At 39.2% G+C, this 18,966-nt stretch overlaps 1 protein-coding gene, 2 long non-coding RNA genes, 1 other non-coding gene and 1 pseudogene across 5 annotated transcripts; 1 reads left to right on the top strand and 4 right to left on the bottom strand.

The window, feature by feature from the left end:
• Positions 1-196: 196 nt before the first annotated feature.
• Positions 197-732, bottom strand: LOC131227457 (uncharacterized). The gene is made up of 2 exons (XR_009162289.1): positions 558-732; positions 197-466 (listed from the first exon to the last, which is right to left on the bottom strand). It is a non-coding gene; the product is annotated as an uncharacterized LOC131227457 (long non-coding RNA).
• Positions 733-3,327: 2,595 nt separating this feature from the next.
• LOC131226878 (DNA-directed RNA polymerase V subunit 1-like) lies at positions 3,328-5,608 on the top strand (annotated as a pseudogene).
• An 803-nt stretch (positions 5,609-6,411) lies between these two features.
• On the bottom strand, positions 6,412-7,862 carry LOC131227455 (uncharacterized). 2 transcript variants are annotated; one of them, XM_058223251.1, is made up of 5 exons: positions 7,828-7,862; positions 7,646-7,753; positions 7,106-7,570; positions 6,729-7,004; positions 6,412-6,623 (listed from the first exon to the last, which is right to left on the bottom strand). In XM_058223251.1, exons 1-4 carry the CDS (start codon positions 7,858-7,860, stop codon positions 6,801-6,803), a joined length of 810 nt encoding a protein of 269 aa, XP_058079234.1. In that variant the 5' UTR covers positions 7,861-7,862; the 3' UTR covers positions 6,412-6,623; positions 6,729-6,800. The 2 variants fall into 2 exon arrangements, with proteins under 2 accessions (XP_058079234.1, XP_058079233.1); XM_058223250.1 differs by having other exon boundaries at positions 6,417-6,623; positions 6,724-7,004.
• A 193-nt stretch (positions 7,863-8,055) lies between these two features.
• On the bottom strand, positions 8,056-8,702 carry LOC131227458 (uncharacterized). The gene is made up of 3 exons (XR_009162290.1): positions 8,657-8,702; positions 8,310-8,554; positions 8,056-8,221 (listed from the first exon to the last, which is right to left on the bottom strand). It is a non-coding gene; the product is annotated as an uncharacterized LOC131227458 (long non-coding RNA).
• A 6,238-nt stretch (positions 8,703-14,940) lies between these two features.
• LOC131228331 (small nucleolar RNA R71) lies at positions 14,941-15,047 on the bottom strand. The gene has a single exon (XR_009162838.1). It is a non-coding gene; the product is annotated as a small nucleolar RNA R71 (small nucleolar RNA).
• Between the last annotated feature and the right edge of the window lie 3,919 nt (positions 15,048-18,966).

Here is an 18,966-nt window from a genome sequence, read left to right as displayed (position 1 = left end):
TTGAACCTTTTTAACAATCAAGGCCTATGATAAACAAGAAAATAAAAGGACAATCAGCTTCACAAGTCACCTCTATAGTTGGGAAAGTGTCACAGTAAAAAAAAATTGTCATTGTATCAATTGAAACTTTTCTTCTCTTTTCTTTCTTTTTTCATTTCCTTTTTTCTTAATGATTTGCCTTCAATTGGAACTTCAATCACATTAATAAATTGTCATTGTATCAAACTATACGGTGCTACAAGGCTTACAAGCACCACAATACAACCCCTACTCAATTGCTTGTTGGTAGGTATTGCAAATCATAAGCAACAAAGGAAACAAAAATTGGCCTTTTAAAAGAAAACCAGTAAGAAAAACACACCAAGTATGAAAAAGTTTAGAAAGAAAAAGCAAACAAAAGTCATCACCTGATATTCTTGAAGTGGATTTCGTTGCTAGTCAGGCATGTACAAGAAGCATCCAAAACCTGAAGAAATAAGAAAACTCAATAGTCAGAATGTAGATGATAAATATGATTGATTCAGTTCATTCATATTTGTAAGATTCCATTAATTTACCTTAGGGCCCGTTTGGCCGGTCGGATTGGAAGGGATTGGAAGTTAAATCCCGGGATTGGCCGGGCGTGCCAAACAGAGTCGGTAATCTGATCCCAATCCCATGGATCTTAAGACAATTCACTGACAACACCATCATTACCTTTAAATCCCATCCAATCCACCCTAATCCGTTCAAATTTGCCCGGGACATGTTCGGTTCGTGGGATTGGAAGGGATGAGAAGGTTTAATCCCCAGATTGGCCAGGCGTGCCAAACAGACTGGATATAGCAATCCCATGGATCTCAAGACAATCCACTGACAACACCATCATTACCTAGAAATCCATGCCATCCATCCTAATACCATTCTATCCCTTCCAATCCACCCGGCCAAACGGGCCCTTAGATACTCTAACAAGACCATGATAGAGGTGGTGATAATGGACAAGATGGCTTTTTCACTCGCACAAGATAGGGTCCTAGATAGGAATTTTAGTAACCAAGAAAAAAAAAGATCCTTGAAGCAGACCCTAAGAAGCTGGGACAAGATACTTCTCTTCTACCAAATCTATCCAACAAAGAAAAATAAACAAGGAGCAGTCCGCAGTTTCTAAATGCTAAGTAAATTCCTAGCATTTCAATAGCAAAAGGAAATGAACCAAAATCGCAACTTGCTATGAGAAACTAATAAAAAACAAACAAAAAACAACAATAAGGCTACTGAATCCTAGCTTTTTTAACATAAGATCCCTTAAAATGTAATCGAAAGGAAAACAAACACAATCTAATTCTCAGGCAATATCCGACCAAAACTTAGATATAACCAACTCTGCATGGTCCTGCAACCCCATTTAGAAAAAAAAAAATTGCAAGGAGAGATGAAATGCCGACCTTTTGCTTCTTAAGCCTTTCATTCTCTTCTTCTAGATGTGAAACCTTGTTCTCCAGCTTGTTCGTGTATGCCTGCCACAATGAGGAATAATTTCTCTGTCTTAAAAAAACAGAAAACTCTGCGCATGTGCAAAATGCAAAGTGCACTACAATTTTTAATGGGTGCATGGTTGTATGATGAAATCCATGTTTTTATGTGTGTATATGCATGCATGAATGGATGGAGTATGGATGGATGTATGTATGCTTGCACGGATGGATGGATGAGGTGTGTTTGTGAATGTGTGTATGCACGCATCATGATGGATGGATGGATCCACAATTTTCCCCATGTTTCCCTGAGTCAACGATATGTGCTTTTAGGCCCCATTAAGGAAAAATTTATTATTCCTAAATATTCAAACATGCATCTTAATATTCAGTTAGAACAAAATCTAGGCTTGTTTTTTGAAAGGTCAAAAGATATTAGTACCTAGATGCATGGTGCAAAAATAATTGTTTGACTGACACTCATTTGATTTGATGCACTAGGGCTGATGATATATTTTGACAACTCAAAATGGCTGGAAAAGATCAGGGCCAAATTACCTTGTTGGACCGTGCATGTGCAACAGAAAACTGAGATTGGTCGTTGATGACAGGGAATGAAGAATCGCCAATGCAATCCTTGTTCTAAGACAAATAAGAAACTTAAGTATCATGCAGTCCATGCAGATTCACAAACTGTTAAAAGAAAGCCAGCTATTGGCCAGTGTTAGGACTTACTCTTTCATACACATATAAGTTTCCATCGGCATGAGCAATGACAAAAGTGCCTTCACTTTCAGGAACCCATGCGATGCTGGTGTATTAATTGTGGAAAATAACATTTGCAGCTTTAGGCTAACAAGCACATGAGATCTTCTATAGGAACAAACAAGCATCAAGTCATCTAAGAAATTGCATATAATAGACAGAACCAACAAGGGATGTGACCATTAACATGTTGAAAGAAGTTATAACCTAATACAATATTATAATGCTTGCAATCTGCTTTTCCTTGCCTGGCTATGTAAAGAAGACATTTTATCTTTTAATAACCAAAAGAAGATTCATCTTTCATTAAAAAAAATAAAAAATCTCTTCTTTTTCTTTTCCTTTCTTTCTTTCTTTTTCCTTTTTTTCCCCCATCTTTTAAAGATAACCAAAGCTTTATAAAGAGAGAGAAAAGGGTGAGAACAAAACAACATTATGGGAGAGGCAACAAGGAATCCACGGTGAGTGACCTTCTCACTGCTTCCTCTTTCGCACGAGTATCAGCAACCTTTTTTGTATCCATTTGAAAATTATTTCTGCAACTACTCCTTGAATGTAGCAACAACTCACAATGAGAATTAAGCATTGAGATGAAGATGTGCAATGCACACACACGCACATGTGAGCATCCATTGTCATCAAATTTCCCCTTCATAGAGAAGGGTTGTATTATTTTTGTGAGGACGTACACTTCGGATGTAAGCAGTTACTGTTCAAGCATGTCAATACTAATAATGTGAGCTTTTTCTGATGGAAAAACATGTTGAAGGGTCTTTTCCTACTTTTTGTTGATGATAAAAAGTTTGTGCATTCTCCTAGTTCCTATTGATGAAGCAGAGGTGTAGGTTCCACCCCCAACTATTGTTGATGAGAAAATGGTGGATTCCAACAAGCAATCCTTACACTTTTCTAGATTTTGGATTCTTAGCAGAAGAAACTAGGTGAGCATTGTGAGAGGAACATGAGATTTCCACTTATTACCCAAACAAGAACTCAAAATTGGAATCCATCTTTCAATAATTCTCTTGAAAATCATCATTGGATGATTATTGTTTTTTTTTTCCCTTTCTTTCACCTTGGATTTCACATGTCCTTCGTGTAATCCATGGAGATGCAAAATCATGTAACCATTTAAAAGTTTGCACCAATGGGTTGGTTTAGTTATCATCTAGTGCATGAAAAGATTTTTTATTTATTTTTAATCATTTTAGTGTATACAACCTGGATTCTTGTATACAAAACAGATATTTTTTTTCCATTCAAATTAACTGCAGTTTACTATACCGGTTGCATTCTTCAGTTTGCTGATTCAGTTTTTAACACATCAAAACTGAAAGAAAGATAGGCCCGATAGTTGAACGCCTCTTTCTTATGGAACCGAATGCAGTATAGTACAAGTATATTATGGAACTATCTTATAAAACCCATGTTAAGGAAGTATGTTTGACAGATGAAGCTACCAAGCAATAATTTCAAAAAGGGAGCAGCCACAATTTACACCCACCTTTGTCACTAGCATACAGTCAATTTTTCCATTTGGGAATTGAAATAGTATAAAAGCATAATATTTCAGTTTTCTGTGTCCAATGCACCTCAAAACTTTATGTGACCAGCTGTGGTCCTTCATTATGGTGTAGAGAACACACAAAATAGTCACTTAAATACATCCAGACAAATCACAGTAGCACTTCTCTAACATTCATATTTTTCAAAACTGAATTGGAAAAAAGAGAATCAATGTAAACTAAATCAGATTTGAAAGTTGGTCAATTCATAAATAGGCGTATTATGGACGGAGACATTGTTTTCATTAATAGGCCACCTAGTACTCATAAACATTCATTGCAAGCATTTTCTGTCTATGTGCATGATGACCATACTGTTAAGATCAATCCTCTTATTTGTGCTCCCCTAGGTGCAGATTTTGATGGGGATTGTGTTCATATATTTTATCCATAGTCTCTACTATCAAAGGCAAAAGTTTTAGAGCTGTTTAGTGTTGAAAAGCAAATCCGTAGTTCTCATAGTGGTAGTCTAAATTTACAACTGGTGCATGATTCTTTATTGTCACTGAAACTCATGTTTAAGACTTTTTTCTTGAACAAAGCGACAGCGCAACAATTGGCTATGTGTGTTTCACCAGTTTTACCAGAACCTGCTTTGCTTAAGGCTCACCATACAGGTCCTCTGTGGACTGTTTTGCAAATAGTACATAGTGCTTTACCTGCATTTTTTGACTACTTTGGGGAGAGGCATTTGATCAGTAAAAGTGAAATGGTGAGGATTGATTTCAATAGAGATTTATTGCAGTCATCATTCACAAAGATTGTTACTTCTGTTCTTGACAAGAAGGGAACAGAAGAGGCTGTTAAGTTCTTTAATATGTTGCAGCCATTGCTGATGGAGATTCTCTTTTTAGAAGGATATAGTGTTGGCTTGAATGATTTTGACATTCCCAAGGCTGTTACTGAAGATATAAAGAAGAAGATTCAGGACATATCACCTTTCCTGCTTCACTTGAGATCAAATTACAATGAACTTGTAGAGTTGCAAGTGGAAAGCTACCTGAAAACTATAAAATTGCCTATCGTGACTCGTATTCTAAAGTTATCTGCTTTGGGTAATTTGATAGATTCTAAAAATGATTCAGCTATCAGTAAGGTTGTTCAACAACTTGGCTTTTTGGGGCTTCAACTTTATGATCGAGGGAAGTTTTATTCAAGGCGTTTGGTTGAGGATATGAGTTTCTAGTACCAAAATAAGTATTCTGTTAATGGTGTTGACTATCCTTCTGAGGCATTTGGGTTAGTTAAGAGCTCATTTTTTCAAGGTCTGACCCCCTATGAAGAGTTGGTCCATTTCATATCATCCAGGGAAGTGTTGATCCGTTCTTCCAGAGGACTTACTGAACCAGGAACTTTGTTTAAAAATCTAATGGCCATACTTAGAGATGTCGTTATCTATTATGATGGGACAGTGAGAAACCTCTGCAGATCAATTTGAGTATGGACAGGTGGATGAAAATAGTCCTGGAAGTTCTCTTGCTGGTGAACTGGTTGGTGTATTAGCTGCTACTGCAGCATCAAATCCTGCATATAAAGCAGTTCTTGATTATTCTCAGAGCAACAACTCTTCATGGGAATCGATGAAGGAAATACTTTTGCGCAAAGTTAACTTCAAGAATGATATTATTGATCGGAGAGTTATTCTATATTTGAATGAAGTAAGTCCTGCATATAAAGCAGTTCTTGATTCTTCCTGTCATAGAATTCCCCTTATTCACCAACCACTCTTTGAACTGCTAAACACACCCTGGAACATACATTTCATGAATAGTTTCTAACATCTTACATCAGAAAGTCATTCAGGCTGCATTTGGCTCGTGAGCATTTCACAGGCATATGGCTTTGGAATTTCTACTCTTAGGCTCTTAGTAGGTTTCTGTAAATTATGAAATATGAAGAAAAATCTCTTTAGTGGCAACCAAATATACTCTAAACTAATGACCATTAAAGCAGAATAAAATTATATACACACAAATACAAATAGGCATTATAAAATGATCAACAGAAGAAACATCATGTCATGTTCTGCCCACCAATGGTATAAGTGTGGCCTACCTTTTAGTAACATGTTGATCACCAAGCTTTGGCAAAAAGTAAGGAAAACTAATTCAAGATAGAGAACTCACAGTTTTGAACTTCTCGATGTTTGTCTCAAGACAACTCTCTAATTCTGACATTTTCCCAGTGCCATAGCTATTCGCCAAGTCAACGTAAGGCTGCCATGAAGAAACATTTTATGAGTGTATTAAACTTAAACTTAATTGAATTCTATCACAAAAGACATAAAATGGAAGAAAATGACACAACTCACCTTGACGCCCTTTTCCCTCCTCCTTTACCCGGGCTTGGGACTAGCAATGCAAGAAGTTGCATTGGCGGAGTTAAAAAAGGGCTTAAGCTCCATTTGGTTTCAGAAAAAATTATATTCATAAAGATTAATGTGATGACCAAATGGAGCCTAAGACTTATATGCAAATTTACTAAAAGGTATGATAGGAACTCTTACCCTACAAATATGATGACTAAGTGACCACATGTAAAAAAGAAAAAGAAAAAAAAGAAACAGAAGAGATTAAATTAAAGACATGCAAATGCAAAATTCAAATCACAAATCATAATCTTATAAAACTAAGATTAAATTAAAGAGATTGGATGAGTTTAGATGTGCCCTCTATAATTAAACTAAGATAAAAATAAATTGTTTAGATGTGTCTAACTCAATCCAAAAGTCTGAAACCACAGATCCCTACTACCCCCACTTACAAAAGATGTTTACAGTTCCGAATACTTAATAAAAACTTCTCTCATGTAGTCATCATCCATTTCTGTCTGCAACCTACAAAAAATAACAAAAATAAATCAATTACTATTCACAATCTCATACAATAAGTTCTATTGCTTAAAAAACAATAATAATAATAATAATAATAAATTACCATACATAAAGTAGTGGGCCAAGCAATACTCGTTCCAATTGCATCCCCAATTGTTTTATATCGTCCATGGGTCCTTATCAAATCCTCATCACGTACCATTGACACTTGAACAGATACTTCCCAGAAACTAACTCCAAGTTTTTGCCCCCTACTTTTGTCAATGGATCCGTGCTTAAAACGGTTCCTTTAGCTACAGTATCCCCAGGCCTTACAATACTCTTAAGAAGAACTTGAGTCACATTAGTGCAACTCGTAGAATTCCCCTTATTCACCAAGTCTCTCTACAAATGATAAATCAATGTTAATTCTTGTATATAGCTCGAACTATGTATAATTGAAAACATATTACACATAAAAATATACATGTATATATTATAATTACTCGAGGGGTTGGAACCAAGTGGCTTGATGATGAGGAGGGTTGGTTCAAGTTGGGATTAGCTGAAACACCTAGTAATGTAGCTAGATTAATGCTTGGATTCGTTATGGTAGCCATCAATGTTGTCATAGTTTGTCTTAATGAAGATATTTGAGCATCTCTATCAGCCATAGTTTCTCTTAGTGAAGATATTTGAGCATCTCTATCAGCCATAGTTTCTCTTAGGGAAGATATTTCAGCATGCAATTCCTCATATTGTTCATCTATCTTCTGAGCATTGGAGGTCATCCCTTGGGACTGGACACTGTGGGATGTTGTGCCCCATATATTAGAAGGAGAGGGACCTAACCCGTAAGTGCGGACACGGCCATCTCGTTCGTCACCCATGACTTCCAAGAATATATCTTTCCTTGCAGTGCTGTTATGTGAAGCCTCTGGCTGCTGCGAAGTTCGTTCATTTAATTGTTCCTACAAATAAAAATCACCAATTTAGATTTGATATTGCTAAAAGATTAAACAAAATAAGAAGATACATATACATACCATTGCTCTTGCTGAGGCCTCATCCACAGGCATCCCATTCTTGCGTCTATGTGTCAACAAGAACATATCTACTCGGGTCAAATCCTCCCCATTGACCCTCTTGTTTCTCTATCATTATTTAAATAAGTTATATATGAGAAATATATTGACATCAAATTATTAGGTGATTAATAAAAAATTACCTCTTCTTCACGTATTCGTGCAAAGCTCTTCATGCCTGCAGTTGGCCAATACGTTGTTTTTCAATTTTTCATATTTATCTTATTACGGACCTAAAATGTGACACATCAACAGAGTAATTTATAAAATTTTAGCTTAAGACAGTTGTGTAATTTCATAACGTGAAGGTTTTAGTAGTTACTCATCACATACCTTTCCCTCTTTAGAGTTCCAAAACTCAATGAGGGCCTTCCACTGATCCATTTGGACATGCTCATTGAGGTCTGCTAGCCGCGCCTCATCATTATCATGAGTCGAGTAGTGGAATTTCTTCAGTTCGCACTTCCAGTCCCTCCATTTTTTTCCAATTGACATCAACACCCAAGATTTAATCTCTTTGTCAAACTGAAACTTGGACTGCATCACATGAACAAAGTAGACAATCACATATTGAATAAAGAATAGATAATAAAATAATAAAATACATAAAACAAATCACCATTACCATGAAAAGTTCGTATATATCATCCTTCTTCTCGTTTGGCACTACCCTCCAATTAGAATATGTAAGGGGTGCGTAATCCCCATTACATGCTATTGTCCCTAAAAAATTTGTCAGCTTGCTAACATTTTCATTAACGAGCTGCCCTAGATTGTTGGTGGTAATAAAAATGCGTTGCCCTTCACGCATGTTCCAAACTTGATGGCATCGTGTGGGGCCTCGACTCCTTCTCTTCGTGAACAACAAATCTGTTGAAAAAAAATGCACATAAATAATATGCAGACTTGTATAGTTTATTAGCAAAAAATGCATTAAATTTTTAAGGATATTAGAACTAATGCATAACATACCACTAGAAGTATCCTCTAATGAATCAACTGTCCGGTGTGGATCCTGAGGGAGGGACCCACTCTAGGCAGGGGAAGCTGGGGATGAGAAGGACCCGCTGTAGACTCGGGCAACAAAGGCTGGACTGGACCCGATGTAGCCGGGGAAGGCTGATGCTGGGAGGGACCCGCTATAGGCTGGGGCAACTGAGGCTGAGAGGGACCCACATCAGTCTCGAGTAGCTGAGGCTGATTGATGCCACCAGTCATAAGGCTTATCGGTAGCCTAGTCGTGCATTTAGAATGAACACGTTTCATGTCTTAAGAAGAACCTGAGTCACATTAGTGAACAGATGCATGTTGATAAGACGATTCAATTTTGAATAAATAAATAACAGAACCATATGAAAAAAGACATTTTAATTTCTATTTCATACATTAGGAAAACATGGTACTTAAGAAATCAATTATTGTACAAAATGTCGTCTCCAATGGGATCAAATAACTCAGTATCATCTATTTTTTCTTCTACCATCGGCTGGGTGGTTGGTAAATATGTGACAACTGTTGTACCATCGACATCTGTCCTTTCCCAGCTAACAGTGTCATCACTCGGGTCCTCTAAACATTGATCATCGCAGGGCGACATGCCTAAGAATGTAGCAACATCATCTGCAGACTCTTGCCTATGCATCTCAAATAAGTCTCTAGGTTTCGTCCTCACTACAACATGCCAATCCTTCTCGATGAGGTCTTGTACGTAAAACACCTGCTCAGCCTGAGATGCAAACACAAATGGTTCATCAGACAAATGTTGACCTGTATGGCATAATCATTTCAAATTCACAAGCGTGAACCCCAACCCATCTTTCTTAACACCCCTGCCTTGAGATCGAACATCAACCCAATCACACCTAAATAATACAACCTTCTGAGTACCACAATATTCCAGTTCTATGATGTCTGTCAATACACCATAGTATGTTACATCTCCTGCAATGGGATTTCTATCATTGGCACTTACGAAGCTTGATGTCTTTGCAGTCATAACAACTCCACTATGTTGAGTTTTTCTTTTTTTCTCACGATCTTTGGTGTGAAATCTGAAGCCGTTTACAATAAAACCTTTATATCTTCTTACCATACTAGGACCCCGAGCTAGCCATCTAAGGTCTTCTGAAACCTGCTCATTCCTTTCATGAAGCAACTGTTCAACCTATCCAGATACTAAAAATATTAATTCAAAAGCTCATGTTTGAATTAAAAAAAAAACATGCACATGTCCTTAAACTTATCAAATTGACTAATTACACGATCACTAAACCATTTATAAAATGTAACATTATGAATGTGTTCTATGTCCCTTGGCCATGCGCGACGATTCATCCGCTTAACAACATTCATATGTTCTCTGTAAAAGTCATTAGTTTTAGAAAAAAAAAGAGTAAGTTTATCTATGTATAAATTAAGTCCTATAGTTGGCTTACTCAAGAAATGGGCTGAGTTCATGGCAGTTAAACAGGACATATCGATGTGCCTGTGCAAATGTAATGTTATCCAGTACACAATCCTCAGAATTCCCTAATGTACGACCTACTAGTGGGAAAATAGAGGATTGTTCTTCTATAACAATGTTACCATAGTCATCATTCTGTATTGGCTGATTGAACCTTGTCTCTGTCTCATGCAGGTACCTCAAGCAGAATGTTAAGCATTCTTCTGCCAAGTACCCTTCCGCAATTGATCCCTCGGGCCGACTTATATTACGCACATACGACTTTAATGTGAGTAGATATCTATGATCACCAATAATAAAAAGTTTAAAAATATATGGTCAATTAGCATGACTAGCATAGCATGACAAATAATTTTAATTTGTAAACATTAACACGCACCTCTCAATGGGGTACATCCATCGATATTGTACCGGTCTAGCTATTTTTGCCTCACTCGCTAAATGAATGGTCAAATGCACCATAATATCAAAAAAAGCTAGTGGAAAAATATTTTCTAAATGGCAAAGTGTTAACACAATTCGAGATTACAATCGGTCAAAGTCTCTTACTCGACCAACTTTGGAACATAATTCTCTAAAGAATTCGCTCAATTCAAGTAAGACTGAGGTTACGTTCTTAGGGAATGTTGTTCGTATCACAATTGGAAGTAGTTGCTGCATCATAATATGACAGTCATGGCTCTTGAGTCCTGAAATTTTATGCTCTTTGAGATGCACACAACGTGAAATATTGGCTGCATAACCATCCGGAACTTTCACCCGCTTTAAGATTTTGCAAAACTCATCCTTCTCACTTGGTGACATAGTAAAGCATGCGGGTGGCAAATATGTCTTGTTAAATGAAAGCTGTTTTGGGTGTAATATTTGTCTTATACCCATATCTTGTAGGTCAAGACATGCCTTTACACTATCCTTTGTTTCCCCTACAACATTCAACAGCGTCGCAAGCACATTGTCACATATATTCTTTTCAACATGCATCACGTCCAAATTATGATGCAATAGATTATGCTCCCAATACGGCAAATCAAAGAAAATGCTCTTCTTTTTCCAGTTATATCTTTCTTCCTCATTGTCTTCTCATCTTCTCTTATGCCCATGACTGCCTACAGTCTTCTTCCCAAAGGTGACATTAATTCCCTGCAACTGGGCCAACACATCAGAATCAAATAGTGGAGTTGGCGCCTCACCAAATTCTTCCGTGCCGTCAAAGGATCTGCTATTAGTTTTAAACTTATGGTCATGTTCTAAAAATCGACGATGACCCATATAACAAAACTTTCGACCATGATTTAACCATTTAGATGAAGTGTCCTTATTACAATAAGGACAAGCGAGACGTCCTTTATTGCTCCATCCAGACAAGTTTGTGTTGAGGGTCAAATATTGCATATCGTACCCCACTTATTGGATTTATGAACATGGTACCATTTAATAACCCATTTTAATCATGTTTGTGTTGCGAGGTGGAATTGCGAGCTGGGATGGGAAAGGGTACCAAAAGCATGGATTTAATCAAGAATCAAGGCAAGCGACGGACCCTAGGAGACCAAGATCGGCAGATTTGCACACCAGGATCCAAGAAAATCAAGAAATTGAAGCTCAAGTGGCCCGAAAAGTGTCCGAATGTAAGATCATAGGGTTCCCACCATCTCGATCAGTTCGAAACTCCATACGTGGCACGAGGACCATAAATTAAGCTGTACACGTCGAATTTCATCTGCTCGATACCTGGAAGTGTCCCAACCGGACATTTCACCTACAATTTATCGATCTAGGGCCCACCGATCTCTGGATACGCCTCATCTTCGGTCTCGACGCCTTAAATCATGTGAAGAACCGGATGGATGGAGGAGATTTTGTACATACACCACGATGGACCCCATGTGCATTGCATGTGTACGATGCAAGTGCACTGCCAGTGCACCGTGCACTCGAAGTCGGTCGGCGCCGGCCCTTCAAATTTTCCAAAACGCAAAGCAGCGTGCGTTGTTCGTCGGTTCGCTTGTGGGCCCCACACATCATGCATGTGTCAAAGTGGCACCCTCCAAGGTGCTCAGGGAGGGGGTATTACCTTTGCCTAGGTGGCATAAACGCAGAAGATATTGAGGGTCACAATCCAGCCGTCCGAACGAAAGATGGACGGTGGACTGAACCATCTTGTGGGACCACACCGAAATCAATCCAATCTCGCCATTCCCGAACGGTTTTTCGTCCTGAATCTAATGGACGGCTTGGATTTTTCAAAAAAACAGTGAAGTGGGCCCCACCATCGTCACAGCGTCAACGTTGTGGGCTGTTTGGTATCAACAGAGAAGATCGGTCCGATGATCCGGACCATCCAAAATCATCCCAAAGTCGGACTGACCAGAGCCAAGGAGCCCGAATGGCTCAGATCCTACACTTGGAGGCAAAAAGCCTCTCTAGACACGATCTGTTACGCTGTCTTTTCTGCTAAAGATGCAGCGGATGTTGCAGCTGCGTAAGAGTTCCGCAACCTATTCCTTTTGGGACTCCACAGCAGCCCTCGGGGGAGGCCGTTCATCTTTAAAAAGGGAGAGTAGAGGAGAGAAAAGGGGGAGTTGGACGTCAGGGAGCTTGGAGGAAGACAGGTCAGCTGGAACGTGGACAGGGAGCATTCAAAAAGGGGAGCAGGAAGGTGGAAGCAGAGGGACGTGAGCACAGTTTTGGAGCGACGTGAGGAGTTGGGCTTGGACGGCTGCACAAGTGGAAGGAAGGAAGGAAGCTGGAGGCTGGAACAGGAGAGAGAGAGAAAAAGAAGAGAGGTTTTTTTAGACTTTAAAATATTTGTTGTGTTCCTTCTTTTTCTTCTTTTTCTTTGGTTTATTTGTTTTAGCCTATTCATGTGTGGCTAAACCCCTTAGTTAGGGCTAAGAGGTGAAGCCTGTAGCGAGATGGGAGGTTTTACTCTTTGCTGTTAATGTAAATTCATGGACTGAATTTGTTTGATTATGGAAGGAATGTTTTTAGTCGTTAATGGTCTGTTGTGACTGAAATTACAATGGGTCTGCAATGGCCTTGAATATTTCCTTTTTCCTTTTTTATGACGTCAGGAAGCCCTGTTGTTCACCATCGTCTCATGGGCATGGTTGGATGATCGTACCCTTCCTAACTTTCATGTACTTTTGATTGGTTGGTAATTAGTTTAATCCTGTTATTTGCTTTGTCTCCTGGGCATGGTTAGATGATGGAATCCATTCTAATTCATATACCTTTCATCTCTTGAAAACCAGATCAAGTAAGTTCAGTTTGATTTCCATGATTCCTGAAGCAGGCATAATTTCTCCCTGATCTCTACAAGTGGATCCTCTGAATCCCTAGTTTCTTTCTCTGAATTCCTTAAAGTTTTAGATAATTATTCCACAATTATTTCTTAAATTCTATTCATCAATTTACATTGGATTTATATTACATCTTTTTGCTAGTTCTATATCTAGTCAGTTTCAGATCACGTACAGGTTTCAGTCCCTGTGGATTCGACCTCGGTCTCACCGAGTTTATTACTACATCACAACCCTATACTTGGGGTGTGAACAAGTTTTTGGCGCCGTTGCCGGGGACTGACGGTTACGTTTTTCTGAAATTAATTAGTTTTAGAATTAGGTTAGGATTAGGATTTTACTAACTTTAGGTTAAAGGTTTTTATTTTATTTAGAAACTAACTTGTTTTCATGTTTTGTAGGATTCTGACATAAGTTCCTAAATTGGTAATTCCTTCCTAATTTCTCTACTTTTTCCACTTTTAAAGTTAGGGTTTAAAATTTTCTAATTCTAGTATTTTCCTATTTATAGGAAATAGTTTATTCCTCTTTTGTTTTTAGAAACTTGGTTAGTTATTCCCCTTTTTAGAAATTAACTTTCTATTATTTTTAGTTACTTTCTAATTGTAGAATTTTAGTTTAAAAACTAACCTTCCTATTTTGTAAGCCTTTAAGATAGAAATTCCTAATTCGGTACACTCCTTCTCTACTTTCTATTTTTCAGTTCTCTTTTAAATTTACTTTCTAGTTTAGGGCTCTCTTCTTTTAGAAGCTAGTTCACTTCTATCTTTCTTTTAACGGATTGTTCTTCTCTTTTTAGAATCTAACTTATTCTGTTTTATTTTGCAGTTTTTAACTTAGGACTCCAATTTGATAATTTCTTTCCAACTCTCTCTTTCTTCCTAGATTTTCTTTTCCCTTCTTAGGATTAGGTTTCGAATTTGATTGAGGGCAGTGAGTGTTTCATGCCCAAGTGGGCCCGTGACAACACTCGACGTCTCTTATTTGAAGGAGGATTGGTTGAGGGTTGACTATCCATCGCAGACTAGACACCGCTCGAAATTCCTTGAGTTAATTGAAGTTATGGTGAAGACCAACCTCCTCTACTTCCACCCGGGTGGAGGATACCCAAGATGAAAATGAGGTGCAACAGGCACCCCGCCTCGTACTTTATGAGATTATCTACAACCGGCGGAGTGAGTACGCCCTCATGCATGATTTTTCCCGAAAACACGGGACAAATGGACATCAAGCCAGGGAGTTATCCAACTCCTTCTCAAATTCCATGGACTTGAATCGAAAGTCCATATTTACATTTGAAAGAGTTCGATGAGATTATAGCTACATTATGTTTTCCTAATGTATCCGAGGATACAATTAGGCTCTTTCCTTTTTCCTTAAAAGAGAAAGCTAAGACGTGGTTACATTCACTGCGTCCTAGATCCATTGGCACATGGAACGACATGCAGAGGGAATTCATAAAAAAATTCTTCCCACATCATAAAACGATTACCCTCAGAAAAGCGATCATGAACTTTGCCCAAAAGGAAGATGAAACATTCTTCCAATGTTGGGAGAGGTTCAAAGATTTAGTCAGTTCATGCCCACAACACGGATTTGAAATGTAGCGCATTACAAAGTTTTTCTACGATGGGCTGACATCTTCCATGTGCCAAATGGTCGAGATAATGTGTAATGGAGAGTTCATTAATAAAGATGTCGACGAGGTATGGGACTACCTCGACAGTCTGGCTGAAAAAACACAATCTTGGGACTATTACCCAAAGTCGAACACCACGTCTAGGCCGACTCAATTAAAGGAGAAAGGTGGATTATATCTCTTGAAAGAAGAGGATGATCTCAAGTGTAAAGTGACTACGCTCATAAGGAAAGTTGAGGCCATGGAAGGAAAGAAGGATAAGGTTAATGAAATTGTTTGTGGCATCTGTGATTGCAACATTCATACAACTGAAAATTGTCCTACAATACCCGCCTTTCGAGGAGTGTTGAATGAACAAGCTAATGCCGTAAACAACTATCAAAGACCTTTTACTGGACCTAACTCCAATACATACAATCCTGGTTGGAAAAATCATCCAAACTTTAGTTGGAGGAATGGATAAACGGCTACCCCTCAAGGTTTCTTCAATCAAAATCCAAATCAAGTGAAACCTCAAGAGGAACCGGTTCAAAATTCCATACAAGAGCTGGCTCAGGCAATGCGGGGAATTACAGATTTTATGCAAAAGATAGATTCTCGTATGACGGTTATAGAAAAGGGGATGCTTCCTGCACAACCTCTCCCCAATCCTAAACCGCAGTACGAGATTAATGATCCCAGCTCTTCAAATCAGATGGGGCACGCTAAATCCATCACCACTCTTAGGAGTGGAAAGATCATTGATAAAACTCTTCCGGTTAGGCCCGAAAAGCCTCAAGAACCAGAAGAGGACAACAATGATGGAGCTAGTGATGCCCCACAAAAATTAGAACCGGAACTTCTAGAGAAGCCAGTTGCTCCATTCCCCCAACGGTTGGTTTCACCAAAACCTCTCTCTAACTCTCAGGATATCCTAGAGGTGTTGAAACAAGTGAAAGTCAACATTCCTCTACTTGATGTCGTGAAACAGATACCTTCATATGCCAAATTTCTGAAAGACTTATGCACGACCAAAAGACGGCAAAGTATTCAAAAGAAAATTTTCTTGACTGAGAAAGTGAGTGCCATCCTAAAGCAAGACGTGCCACAGAAATTCAAGGATCCCGGTAGCCCAACCATATCATGTGTAATCGGGGACCATCGAATTGATCATGCACTTCTTGACTTAGGAGCGAGCGTCAATCTGATTCCCTACGCGGTATACAAACAGTTAGGTTTGGGTGAATTAAAACCCACCCTAACCACACTACAACTTGCTGATCGCTCTGTTCGTGTACCAAGAGGGATAATTGAGGATGTGTTGGTCCAAGTTGATAGATTTTACTACCCTGTAGATTTTATCATCCTGGACACCGAACCCATCAATAACATAAGCACTCAGATCCCCGTCATTCTTGGTCGCCCATTCCTTGCCACTTCAAATGCAATTATCAATTGCAGGAATGGTGTCATGACTATGTCTTTTGGGAATATGACATTGGAGTCAAACATCTTTTTCAATAACGGCAGAAACTTAGAGGAGGATGACGATTTCCACGACATTAACATGATTGACTCTTTCGTGGAAGATACGACACCTCTAACCTTATCCTCCGACCATCTAGAGACGTGCCTGGCCCACTCCCATGATTTTGATGATGACATGATTAGGGAGACGTGCGCCTTGCTTGATACTGCACCGGTACTTGAAGTTAACCGGTGGAGGCCACAATTTGAAGAATTGCCACAAACCGATGTAGTGCCTCTACCGTCTAACCTCAAGCCGCCGAAGCTTGACCTAAAACCTTTGCCCTCTGATTTGAAATATGCCTATTTAGGTCAAGATGAGACATATCCGGTGGTGATTTCTGCCCACCTAGAGAAAGAACAGGAGAGTATGCTCATATCTACTCTCATTGAGCATAAAGGAGCCCTGGGATGGACGATAGCGGACCTCAAGGGAATCGATCCCTCGATTTGTACTCACCGCATATATCTTGAGGATAATGCAAAAACCGCTCGGCAACCACAACGTAGACTAAATCTAAACATGAAGGAAGTGGTTAAGGCCGAGGTTCTTAAACTATTAGACGTGGGTATCATATACCCTATATCCGATAGTCAATGGGTGAGTCCAACTCAAGTGGTCCCTAAGAAGTCCGGAATCACCATCGTAGCCAATGCCAATAATGAACTCGTGCCAACTAGAGTCACTACTGGTTGGAGAATGTGCATTGACTACAGGAAGTTGAATACCGTCACAAGGAAAGACCACTTTCCTTTACCATTCATTGATCAGATCCTGGAAAGGTTAGCTGGTCATTCCTATTACAGTTTCCTTGACGGGTATTCGGGCTACAACCAGATAGAGATAGCCCCTGAAGACCAGGAAAAGACCACATTTACATGTCCCTACGGCACCTTTGCCTATCGAAGGATGCCATTCGGACTATGTAATGCCCCTGCCACCTTTCAGCGATGTATGCTTAGTATCTTTTCTGATATGGTAGGACAATATCTAGAGGTCTTCATGGATGATTTCTCTGTTTACGGTCCATCTTTCAGCAAGTGCTTGGAAAGTCTTAAATGTGTGCTAAAAGATGTGAAGAGAAGAATTTGGTACTTAATTGGGAGAAGTTCCACTTCATGGTTCATAATTGAATTGTCCTTGGGCATATCATCTCGTCCAAGGGAATCGAGGTAGATAAGGCAAAAATCGATCTTATCTCTAACCTACCTCCACCCAAAAATATCAGAGACGTGCGATCCTTCTTAGGACACGCAGGATTTTACAGGCGATTCATAAAGGACTTTAGTCTCCTCTCTCATCCTTTATGTAATCTTCTTCAAAAGGATGCTCCGTACGAGTGGACTGAGCAATGCCAGGAAGCTTTCACCAAGCTTAAGGGCACGTTAACCACTGCACCTATCATGCAGCCACCCGACTGGAGCCTTCCTTTTGAGCTTATGTGCGACGCTTCTGATTATGCTCTTGGAGCGGTTCTAGGCCAGAGAAAAGATAAGAGGCCCTACGTCATTCATTACGCAAGTAGAACTTTAAATTCTGCCCAAGTGAACTACTCGACTACGGAAAAGGAACTCTTAGCCGTAGTGTTCGCTTTGGATAAATTTAGGTCCTACTTGATCGGATCCAAGATCATTATCTACACAGATCATGCGGCACTTAAGTATCTTCTTTCTAAGAATGATTCTAAGCCCCGCCTGATACGATGGATCCTTCTACTCCAAGAATTTGATTTGAAAATTAAAGATAAAAAGGGAGTAGAGAACGTAGTGGCCGATCACCTTTCTCACCTTAATACCTCTGATTCCCTTGAGGTGACCCATATCAATGATATGTTCCCTGATGAACAACTGTCTAGAGTTTTCCATTCACCTTGGTTTGCTAATATCGCTAATTATCTTGCCACAGGTTCCATACCGACACATTGGACTGCGCAAGATAGGAAGAAATTTTTCACCGAGGTGCGTAACTTTTTCTGGGATGATCCATATTTATTTAAATATTGCCCAGACCAAATCCTAAGGAGATGTGTACTAGACGATGCGCATTAGAGCGTTCATCTCCTTCTGTCACTCACAGGCCTGTGGTGGTCACTTTTCTGCTAAAAAGACCTCGGCCAAGATTCTGCAGTGTGGCTTTTACTGGCCCACTATGTTTAGGGACAGTCGCGAGTTTTGCAAATCTTGTGAGCATTGTCAGAAATTGGGAGCATTGTCCCATCGAAATATGATGCCTTTGACTCCCATCCTTATCATTGAAGCATTTGATTGCTGGGGCATCGATTTCATGGGACCATTCCCCTAATCGTTTGGAAATCTGTATATTTTGCTCATCGTGGATTATGTCACTAAATGGGTCGAAGCGATTCCGTGT

This window comes from Magnolia sinica, chromosome 15, assembly GCF_029962835.1.
Source record: "Magnolia sinica isolate HGM2019 chromosome 15, MsV1, whole genome shotgun sequence".
Taxonomy (NCBI): Eukaryota; Viridiplantae; Streptophyta; class Magnoliopsida; order Magnoliales; family Magnoliaceae; genus Magnolia; species Magnolia sinica.
This window is presented reverse-complemented; position numbering and strand designations above follow the sequence as displayed.